The sequence below is a fragment of the Nanorana parkeri genome, unplaced genomic scaffold (assembly GCF_000935625.1).
Source record: "Nanorana parkeri isolate BGI_ZX_2015 unplaced genomic scaffold, ASM93562v1 scaffold1388, whole genome shotgun sequence".
Lineage (NCBI taxonomy): Eukaryota > Metazoa > Chordata > Amphibia > Anura > Dicroglossidae > Nanorana > Nanorana parkeri.
In genome coordinates, this window is record NW_017307656.1 from 94,200 (window position 1) to 106,265 (window position 12,066).

Consider the following 12,066-nt stretch of genomic DNA (forward strand, 5'->3'; position numbering starts at 1 on the left):
TTAGCCGGGCCGGCACAGCCGCTGCCTCCGATAGCATTGCAGTTTCCAGACGCGAGTTTGTGGTTTCGGCATCAAAATAACTCTCTGCACCATCGAGGCCTCAGAAACGTCTTCTATAAATATCCGCCCGGCTTCCTGTTTTTATACCCAACACAACATCTGCCTCAGCAACATTCACGTTCAGAGGCCGAGTGTTGTCATGATGGAGATATGGGGGAAGCCATCGCTGGCCCGTCTGGGAATGCCAATCTCTGGCCCCCAGACCCAGTGTTCATATTCCGGAGTCCCTCCCTCTCCGCCGGTCCCGGACTGACAATGAGCCACATTGGAAGATTCCATTTCTACAAAATTCAGCAGAAAATTGGGGCAATTGTGTAAATTTCATCATTAAAAGGTGAATACATCGGAGTCAGTGAGGAAGGTGAAATTTGGGTGTTTTGGTGGTTTTTAAATGGATCCCGAGGATTGCAGAAGTTCCTTTATCCGTCTTGTGCCAAAAAACGGCCCCTCAGCAGCCTCATTATTTTACAGAAATCAATGTGAACCCCAAAAATGATTTTCTCTTCTCTGCTCAATTTTTGGTCTTTTAAATATCCAATTCAAGCATTTTGTTATATCTCCTGGATGAGTGCAAAAAGTACCTGATGATCCCGCCAAAAACCCAGTCAGCTGATAAGAATGCAGCTCAGGCTGGGGGCAGTTGTCTGTTACATTGTTCCCAGCTATTTCTTTGGACTACAAAATATCCCTATACTAGGTTTTGGAGATGGGGTGGGGGCTCTGTAGTCTTATCAGAGGGTGACAACCCTGCTTCTCCAAACAGCGAGTGAGCATTGTCACGCTAGGACAGGAAGTGTGTAACAGGCAGGATCACAAGGACAGGAAGTGTGTTACCGGCAGGATCACAAGGACAGGAAGTGTGTTACAAGCAGGATCGCAAGGACAGGAAGTGTGTTACCGGCAGGATCACAAGGACAGGAAGTGTGTTACAGGCAGGATCGCAAGGACAGGAAGTGTGTTAACGACAGGATCACAAGGACAGGAAGTGTGTTACCGGCAGGATCACAAGGACAGGAAGTGTGTTACCGGCAGGATTACAAGGGCAGGAAGTGTGTTACAGGCAGGATCACAAGGACAGGAAGTGTGTTACAAGCAGGATCGCAAGGGCAGGAAGTGTGTTACAGGCAGGATCACAAGGGCAGGAAGTGTGTTACAGGCAGGATCACCCAGACAGGAAGTGTGTTACCGGCAGCATCACCCGGACAGGAAGTGTGTTACCGGCAGGATCACCCGGACAGGAAGTGTGTTACCGGCAGCATCACCCGGACAGGAAGTATGTTACCGGCAGTATCACCCGAACAGGAAGTGTGTTACCGGCAGGATCACCTGGACAGGAAGTGTGTTACCGGCAGGATCACCCAGACAGGAAGTGTGTTACCGGCAGCATCACCCGGACAGGAAGTGTGTTACCGGCAGGATCACCCGGACAGGAAGTGTGTTACCGGCAGGATCACCCTAGGACAGGAAGTGTGTTACGGGCAGGAGCACAAGGACAAAAGTAATGATTCGGGAACTGCTTTATTTCACATTTGTGTTATCACCCCTGCACAGCAGCACTCATGATGGGAGGGGTAGGGGCAGAACTAGCGGCCAATCAAAATTCTGATGCTTTGCTTAGAAAAGAACAGAGACCCAGTGATGACATCACCAGGCATACAATATGAGATGTGATGAAAATGGAACGCATTGTTTTAGAAATGTGGGAAGGTAAATTATAAGCAGATTACATTTCCGCTTCAACCATCCGAACCCTAACAAATGGCGTCCTGAACATTCACCTTGAAGAATGAGACCAGGAAGTGCGATCATGTCTGAGTGGGGGTGGCGTGGGGGTGGGGGGCGCGATCACTGAGCGGCTGGGGTTTTGGTGCCGGCGGTGATCACGCTCCGATACAACTTGTTCTGGTTGCACTTGTGGATGGAATGTATAACATCATTGGAGCCCGGTGCTCCCAGGGGCCACATAAACAGCCTCCGGGCAGAATCCGCACAAAAGACCTTGTGTCAGCTTTCACGCAACTCAGGCGGGAGGAGAGAGCCAGATGCCGAAATGTTATTGGCCGTCACCATAACAACTCCGCTCCCCCAACACTAATCTCGTGTAAAAGGTAGAAACGCATGAAAGTCCAAAACAGCGCGGGCCATGCGACCGGACGCACCGTTCCGGGTATGCCTGCGCACATGAGCTCAGTAATGGGCGTCGATGGGTGAATGTGACGGGTAAATGTGAATGAAGAGGGCAGAGGAAGCACTGACAGCACAACGTCATCCGCCCGGCACAATCCTCCGGATGTTATTATGTAACAAACACATTCCAGCCGGAATCCCTCCCGAGGATACAATGTATCCAATGCCGAGGTTGTATCCACGCATTGTAAGGACGTTTACTGTCCATCCAGAACCCGATCATTCTTATGGGAGATGAAAACTGAATGACGTTTAGTTGGTTTATGTCACAGAGCGCAGATACTTTCATTTACATCTATTCCTCAATACCCACTAAGGATATAAATCCAATCTGTGTGACCCAAATGCCTTGCCAAACCAAGATATCAACTTGTAGTTTACAGGCTCCACCCATTACAGGGAGCAGACAAGACCCAAGACCAGGCACAACAAGCGAGAGCAGCAGTGACCAGTCTTTATTACAGGAGAGGGCGGAGACAAGACCAGTCACCCTGTACAAGTAGAGAGAGCAACAGTGACCAGTCTTTATTACTGGAGAGGGCGGAGACAAGACCAGTCACCCTGTACAAGTAGAGAGAGCAACAGTGACCGGTCTTTATTACAGGAGGGGGCGGAGACAAGACCAGTCACCCTGTACAAGTAGAGAGAGCAACAGTGAGCGGTCTTTATTACAGGAGGGGGGCGGAGACAAGACCAGTCACCCTGTACAAGTAGAGAGAACAGGAGTGACAGGTCTTTATTACAGGAGGGGGCGGAGACAAGACCAGTCACCCTGCACAAGGAGAGAGCAGCAGTGGGCGGTCTTTATTACAGGAAGGGGCGGAGACGAGACCAGTCACCCTGCACAAGGAGAGAGCAGCAGTGAGCGGTCTTTATTATAGGAAGCTTCAAGTCTCACACTGGAATACTGCACAGATCTGGCAGAAATACACAAATCTCACAAAGAATACACATAGATCTTGTATGAGGACAATATTTTCTTATCACAGAGTTGCGCTTTAAATAAAACACTTGTTTTTACCTTTCCCTCCTTTGTTCCATCTCAGTGATGCTGATCTCCTGCAGCCTCTTTGCAGCCATTTCTTGGCTAGATGCACTCTAGTGATGGATGCCTGGCATCTCTCAGGGTGGGTTTCCTGATGGTGACAACATTGGACCATGTCTGTGTATTGTGTGATAAAACGGCAACTTGTAGTCTACATCAGAAGCCAGGGTGACAACAAAGGAGCACAATTGGGAGGTTGGGATAGAGGGTTGTCACCGTATAACAGGAAGTGCCTGCACAAGGACCCCCATGGCGGGATCACCCGGGATTAATGCCGATTTAATAAGACTGAATAGGACATTTATATCTTAGATGAGATCTCATTGGTTACATTTGTTCCTCTTTTCTTTCCGCAGGAAGCTCTGTCTGTGGTGAGTGACGACCAGTCCCTGTTTGATTCGGCCTATGGAGCGACCTCGCAGCTAGCCAAGGCAGAAATGACGGCGTCGGGGAACGAACTGGAGAGGCGGAGACAAGACCAGTCACCCTGTACAAGTAGAGAGAGCAACAGTGACCGGTCTTTATTACAGGAGGGGGCGGAGACAAGACCAGGCACCCTGTACAAGGAGAGAGAGCAACAGTGAGCGGTCTTTATTACAGGAGGGGGGGGAGACAAGACCAGTCACCCTGTACAAGTAGAGAGAGCAACAGTGAGCGGTCTTTATTACAGGAGGGGGGCGGAGACAAGACCAGTCACCCTGTACAAGTAGAGAGAACAGGAGTGACAGGTCTTTATTACAGGAGGGGGCGGAGACAAGACCAGTCACCCTGCACAAGGAGAGAGCAGCAGTGGGCGGTCTATATTACAGGAAAGGGCGGAGACAAGACCAGTCCCCTGCACAAGGAGAGAGCAGCAGTGGGCGGTCTTTATTACAGGAGGGGGCGGAGACGAGACCAGTCACCCTATACAAGGAGAGAGAACAGGAGTGACAGGTCTTTATTACAGGACAGGGCGGAGACAAGACCAGTCACCCTGCACAAGGAGAGAGCAGCAGTGGGCGGTCTTTATTACAGGAAGGGGCGGAGACGAGACCAGTCACCCTGCACAAGGAGAGAGCAGCAGTGAGCGGTCTTTATTATAGGAAGCTTCAAGTCTCACACTGGAATACTGCACAGATCTGGCAGAAATACACAAATCTCACAAAGAATACACATAGATCTTGTATGAGGACAATATTTTCTTATCACAGAGTTGCGCTTTAAATAAAACACTTGTTTTTACCTTTCCCTCCTTTGTTCCATCTCAGTGATGCTGATCTCCTGCAGCCTCTTTGCAGCCATTTCTTGGCTAGATGCACTCTAGTGATGGATGCCTGGCATCTCTCAGGGTGGGTTTCCTGATGGTGACAACATTGGACCATGTCTGTGTATTGTGTGATAAAACGGCAACTTGTAGTCTACATCAGAAGCCAGGGTGACAACAAAGGAGCACAATTGGGAGGTTGGGATAGAGGGTTGTCACCGTATAACAGGAAGTGCCTGCACAAGGACCCCCATGGCGGGATCACCCGGGATTAATGCCGATTTAATAAGACTGAATAGGACATTTATATCTTAGATGAGATCTCATTGGTTACATTTGTTCCTCTTTTCTTTCCGCAGGAAGCTCTGTCTGTGGTGAGTGACGACCAGTCCCTGTTTGATTCGGCCTATGGAGCGACCTCGCAGCTAGCCAAGGCAGAAATGACGGCGTCGGGGAACGCGGACTATGGCCAGCCGCATAAGATTAACGCCATGCCGCCGCACCAAGAATGGATCAACCAACAACCTATGCGGGTGAACATCAAGAGGGAATACGAGCACATGAACGGCTCCAGGTGAGCGAGTCATTGACTTCAATGTATTCACCATCATGGCCGCCATTGTGGCTGCGGCTCATTGCGGGAATTCCATGTAATACAAAAACCATTTACAATGTATTATAAGTTGTATCGTCTTCAAGGTTCTGCACCATCATCGGCCGAGTCATCTGCTGTGGTGCATTATGGGAAAATTGTGACTCCGTGCCACTGCCCCGCCTCCTCCCAGGCTTCAGTGTACATCAGTCCAGTGCTGACCCCACATTGAGTCTCTTTCCTCCAGATCAGGTGTATGCAAACCTTCGGCCCTCCAGCTGTGGGTCAAACTACAAATCCCATGATGCATCTCTCTTGGGGAGTCATGTCTGTGGCTGTGAGAATCTTGCAATGCCTCATGGGATTTGTAGTTCCACCACAGCTGGAGGGCGGGAGGTTTGCTACCCCTGCTCTAGATGGATTCTGTATTGGGAATATTTTATGTCTGATGGTTCTCGGTCTTGTATGTATCCCGCTTTTCTCTCAGAGCGCGGTTCCCCTTTCATACATCACATGGACTTTGGACACCAATTGCTGTATATAAAGCCAGTCGGGTCAGGAGCTTTAGGCCTCATTCACACGGGAATCGGCCGGCGCGTGCACGGCCGTACCGGGCAGCTCCCCCGGGGAGGACAGCTGCTGCGTGTGATTACTATGCAGCCCCCGTTCTTCTCTATGGGACTACACGGCCGGCGGGTGTGCATACTCGTACGCTGACAGGATGGATCCTGTCTGCGTCTGAGCCAGGAATACGCACCCCTACGGACCTGCACTTGAGAGGCGGAGACGAGACCAGTCACCCTATACAAGGAGAGAGAACAGGAGTGACAGGTCTTTATTACAGGACAGGGCGGAGACAAGACCAGTCACCCTGCACAAGGAGAGAGCAGCAGTGGGCGGTCTTTATTACAGGAAGGGGCGGAGACGAGACCAGTCACCCTGCACAAGGAGAGAGCAGCAGTGAGCGGTCTTTATTATAGGAAGCTTCAAGTCTCACACTGGAATACTGCACAGATCTGGCAGAAATACACAAATCTCACAAAGAATACACATAGATCTTGTATGAGGACAATATTTTCTTATCACAGAGTTGCGCTTTAAATAAAACACTTGTTTTTACCTTTCCCTCCTTTGTTCCATCTCAGTGATGCTGATCTCCTGCAGCCTCTTTGCAGCCATTTCTTGGCTAGATGCACTCTAGTGATGGATGCCTGGCATCTCTCAGGGTGGGTTTCCTGATGGTGACAACATTGGACCATGTCTGTGTATTGTGTGATAAAACGGCAACTTGTAGTCTACATCAGAAGCCAGGGTGACAACAAAGGAGCACAATTGGGAGGTTGGGATAGAGGGTTGTCACCGTATAACAGGAAGTGCCTGCACAAGGACCCCCATGGCGGGATCACCCGGGATTAATGCCGATTTAATAAGACTGAATAGGACATTTATATCTTAGATGAGATCTCATTGGTTACATTTGTTCCTCTTTTCTTTCCGCAGGAAGCTCTGTCTGTGGTGAGTGACGACCAGTCCCTGTTTGATTCGGCCTATGGAGCGACCTCGCAGCTAGCCAAGGCAGAAATGACGGCGTCGGGGAACGCGGACTATGGCCAGCCGCATAAGATTAACGCCATGCCGCCGCACCAAGAATGGATCAACCAACAACCTATGCGGGTGAACATCAAGAGGGAATACGAGCACATGAACGGCTCCAGGTGAGCGAGTCATTGACTTCAATGTATTCACCATCATGGCCGCCATTGTGGCTGCGGCTCATTGCGGGAATTCCATGTAATACAAAAACCATTTACAATGTATTATAAGTTGTATCGTCTTCAAGGTTCTGCACCATCATCGGCCGAGTCATCTGCTGTGGTGCATTATGGGAAAATTGTGACTCCGTGCCACTGCCCCGCCTCCTCCCAGGCTTCAGTGTACATCAGTCCAGTGCTGACCCCACATTGAGTCTCTTTCCTCCAGATCAGGTGTATGCAAACCTTCGGCCCTCCAGCTGTGGGTCAAACTACAAATCCCATGATGCATCTCTCTTGGGGAGTCATGTCTGTGGCTGTGAGAATCTTGCAATGCCTCATGGGATTTGTAGTTCCACCACAGCTGGAGGGCGGGAGGTTTGCTACCCCTGCTCTAGATGGATTCTGTATTGGGAATATTTTATGTCTGATGGTTCTCGGTCTTGTATGTATCCCGCTTTTCTCTCAGAGCGCGGTTCCCCTTTCATACATCACATGGACTTTGGACACCAATTGCTGTATATAAAGCCAGTCGGGTCAGGAGCTTTAGGCCTCATTCACACGGGAATCGGCCGGCGCGTGCACGGCCGTACCGGGCAGCTCCCCCGGGGAGGACAGCTGCTGCGTGTGATTACTATGCAGCCCCCGTTCTTCTCTATGGGACTACACGGCCGGCGGGTGTGCATACTCGTACGCTGACAGGATGGATCCTGTCTGCGTCTGAGCCAGGAATACGCACCCCTACGGACCTGCACTTGAGGGGGGCGTGCGGCCACGTAGTCACATAGAGAAGGACAGGGGCTACGTACTAAATCACATGCAGCATCTGTCCTTCCCGGAAGCTGCCCGATACAGCCGTGCACGGAGCTGTACATGCGAGCCGATTCCTGTGTGAATGGGGGCTTACTGATGATGATCGAATCATGTGTCGTTCGCTGGTCCTCGGGGGCGGGGCACCCACTGTTAAGGATTGGTTGCAGCTGTTGGTACTCTCACACACACTCTGCTTGGCTCTGGATGTGCCTTCGGTGCTTAAAGCCGCAGTTATGATGCGTCCATTGTTACAGTGAACGTAAACCCAACATGTATTTTGCTAGTGTTGAATAGCGCGGAGAAGGATTAGGACCTCTGTCAGGTTTTCACTGCTATTCTTGACGGCATCAGAGAGATTTACTCTCACTTCCTGTCCAGGTGACACTGTTGTACCAGACAGGAAATCAAAGAAAATCTGCAGCAGGGACACAGTCAGAAATGAAAATGGGAGGGAAGAGTACAACCCCCAACAGATATTTATTTCTGTCCCTGTCTGCGCAAAGTCTGCCTTAACTTCCTGTCTTGTGCAACCTTTCCTCCCCTCCCCAGTGGCGTCCCGGGGCTGGGTGTCACCTGGAGTGGAGACCGGGTGACACCCCGCCGTGACGTCACGGCGGGGGCAGAGAGAGGAGGGGAAATTCACCCGGCGGGACGAGGTATGCCGCTGGGTCCCCTCCTGACACTGTCAGTCTCTCGGTCTGTGACCGAGTGCCCAACTTTTCATAGGGGGTGACACCAAAATGACATTCATTTGGTGTCACCCCTCCAATGGTGGCACCTGGGTGCGGGCCGCACCCTCCTTGTGACGCCACTGCCCCTTCCCCCTAATCAATATAATTATTTTTTTTTGATAAAACCTGTTTTCATGACATATCTTATTTTATTCCCGGTGATGTCATCACTGGGTCTCTGTGACATGCAAGGGGGCTGTACATACAGTAGCTTCCTGAAAACATCACAGCATCCTGCCTCAGTACTCCTCTTAAGAGCCCTCCGCCCTGATGTAAGCAGTGGGTGGGCTTTTGGGAGGAGTTATGCAAATATGTGTATGCTGTTTTTGCATGCAGACCGCCTTACGCAACGCCCACATGTGACAGTGAGCCTCCATGATTGGGAAGGGCGGGAAATTCCGCATATGAACAGTACTTGCATGTACGGGAAAGGAGGACATACATGTGAAACATAACGGAGAAACATAACGGAGATCCTGAGATGTGAAGTGTTGATTGGAGTTTCACCTTCAGATGATTTGTAAATTGATACATTGATGTCCCCAAGTAGAATTTTGCTTCCAGAGATTCTTATATTTCTAAACCGTCCCCCTTCCCCTTTAAGAAGCCTTCCATGTGATGTATGTAGAATGGAAACGTGCCGAGAACACGCGTGATGCGATGCGACGGAGATCTCCCCATGTCATGTGTGTGCCAAGTCATATTAACCTTAACCGCTTCCATGTACAATGTGATTGTATAATTGTGCCTCCCGTACACCCCCCGGGATCGGCTCCCCCCCCGTCACCCCTCCGGGGGCCCGACACCAGACCTTTGGGCGGCTGCCTGGAAAAACAGTAGCCAAAAAGATGAAAACTTAAATTCAAACACATGTTAGTCAACATCTCCGGCCGCCCGCCACCACCGCGCACATTCGGAGGTCTAGCGCAGACATTCGGAAAACATTACGGATGAACTGTTAACCCTCCAGAGAGATGAGAAACATGTTACAGCCCAAATCCCCCGTCCCTCTATCTGCTATTATCAGCTCCGAAATACCCCCGCGGAGTGCTGGGACCCCCGACCCCGAGGGAAGGGCCAAAACCTGTTCCTAACTAACACCCCCCCCCCCCAATAGCAGAGACACAGAGTGCAGGCGCTCTACGGGGGCGCAATATATTATGTGCATGGAGCGTGGATGGATTTCACCGGGTGCTCCGGTTCCATTTTTAGGGCAATTGGTGCAACAAGACCAAATGCCCCCCATTGTGTGTATATATGATTGTTTAAAGGGACCCTGTCACTAGCTGGGAGGGGTTAGACTGGGAGGACCCTGTAAAAGGGTTGCGGTACCTGCGGTGGCTGTGACCACCCTGTCTGCACGCGGCATGTTACAGTCATGGTTGTGGCATTTTGGCCGTGGTCGGGTCGGGTGCACATGTGACATGCGCATGGCTGATCGAGGGCGTGCACATGTCTAGGACGGTATTGAAACCCTTTCCCCTATTGTGGCCGGTGATGTGACTTTTTCACAGGTTCCTTGTGAGCGTGCTTAGCCTGACTTCTACCTCTTCTACTGCTGAGACATATTGCCTGACTCTGCCTGTGTCTCCTGATTATTGCTGCCTGCTTCAACCTCTCCCTGAAAACCAACCATCCCTGCCTGCTGCCTGCCCCGACCTCTGCCTGGAAACCAACCATCCCTGTCTGCTGCCTGCCTCGACCTCTGCCTGGAAACCAACCATCCCTGCCTGCTGGCTGCCTCAACCTCTGCCTGGAAACCAACCATCCCTGCCTGCTTCAACCTCTGCCTGAAAACCAACTATCCCTGCCTGCTGCCTGCCCCGACCTCTGCCTGGAAACCAACCATCCCTGCCTGTTGCCTGCCTCAACCTCTGCCTGGAAACCAACCATCCCTGCCTGCTGCCTGCCTCAACCTCTGCCTGGAAACCAACCATCCCTGCCTGCCTCAGCCTCTGCCTGGAAACCCAGCCACCCCTGCCTGCTGCCTGCCTCAACCTCTGCCTGGAAACCAACCATCCCTGCCTGCTGCCTGCCTCAACCTCTGCCTGGAAACCAACCATCCCTGCCGGCCTCAACCTCTGCCTAGAAACTGTCTATCCTCGCCTGCTGCCTGCCTCAACCACTGCTTGGAAACCAACCATCCCTGCCTGCCTCAACCTCTGCCTGGAAACCAACCATCCCTGCCTGCTGCCTGTCTCAACCTCTGCATGGAAACCATCCATCCCTATCTGCTGCCTGCCTCAACTTCTACCTGGAACAGGACCATCCCTGCCTGCCTCAACCTCTGCCTGCAAACTGGCTATCCTGGCCTGCTGCCTGCCTCAACCGCTACCTAGAAATCAAGCATTCCTACCTGCTGCCTGCCTCGACCTGGAAAAGGACCATCCCTGCCTGCCTCAACCTCTGCCTGGAAACTGGCTATCCTGGCCTGCTGCCTGCCTCAACAACTGCCTGGAAACCAACCATCCCTTCCTGCTTCTTGTCTCAATCTCTGTCTGGAAATGGACCATCCTTGCCTGCTGCCTGCATTGACCTCTAATTTGCGGATGAAATGCAATCACGCCGCGGTGTTCACTCCTTGCACTGACGGCGGCCAGGAAGTCTTATCTGCGTTATAATTCTCTATCTCAGGGTTATAGACGAGGAATGAAGCTCTTTGGAAGTGATAACATGGAACTCTTCCCCGTGTTGCGCTTTGTTGGCTTTGCTGGTTGCTTTGGGCTGCTACAATGTAATCTGTATAGAGATGTCACCGCTGCAGACCGGAGAGGGGCTCTCACGTTGATTTTTGGTAATAGATCGCGCAATGTCATTTTTATTTAACAAATCCTCTTTTTGATTTATATTTTTTACCGGCTCTACCAGTTTCTCATTCACCGAAATGTTCCCATTTGTTGTGAAGAATTCCTGCACGGCTTGTAGAGAATTCCGTCTCAGCTTAAAAACCTCCCAAGGGGCCGTATTCTGATCACAGTGCTGTAGTGGAGAATATTTACTTTAGCTGCGCGCAGTGTGCAAATGGCATTTCTTTTTTTTTTTTTAACTCTTCTGCATCAATTTGCAGCCAATTCAGACAATAAAGTGACACGAAACTCCGGAATTAAATCCTAAAAGTACATTTAGGAACCTGAACCCCGAACAACAATGTATCCTAAATCCTAAAAAATGTATACATTTTTACATCAGTTTCAGGCAGTTTGACTGTTTTGTATGAGACACTCCGAAGTTTCTGGCAAATGTTAAAAAATAATAAATCAAAATGTCTACTCCGTGAACGCAGACTAATGGCCTCCCTTCAACGTGACACTAAACTCCGGAGATTAATCCTACAAATCCCTCCGAGTCCCCGAACTCTGAGCAACAATGTATCTGATTTGTGTATCACTCGGCTGCAGATCCTCCGATCATCTCTGACACTGTCCTTCCTTCTGGAGGGGGGCTACGTCTGTCCCCCATGGTCCCTGTGTGTGTTGTGAAGTAGTAACCACTCCAAGCTCCTTCCCGGGATGGACTACAATCTCCATACAAATTAGTAAACTAAACCTGAGATTGTAGTCCATCCTGGGAGGAGGAGCTTAGAGCGGTGACTACAACACACACAGGGACCATGGGGGACAGACGTAGCCCCCCTCCAGAAGGAA

General features: G+C 50.7%; 1 protein-coding gene across 1 annotated transcript in view; it reads left to right on the plus strand.

The window, feature by feature from the left end:
* The first annotated feature begins 6,631 nt into the window (after window positions 1-6,631).
* The window catches only part of FLI1 (Fli-1 proto-oncogene, ETS transcription factor), a 57,137-nt gene continuing 51,702 nt past the window's right edge, over window positions 6,632-12,066 (plus strand). Inside the window, exon 1 of the mRNA XM_018569747.1 lies at window positions 6,632-6,842. Coding sequence (XP_018425249.1) covers window positions 6,709-6,842 — 134 coding nt within the window. The 5' untranslated portion in view covers window positions 6,632-6,708. The remainder of the gene's footprint in view (window positions 6,843-12,066) is intronic.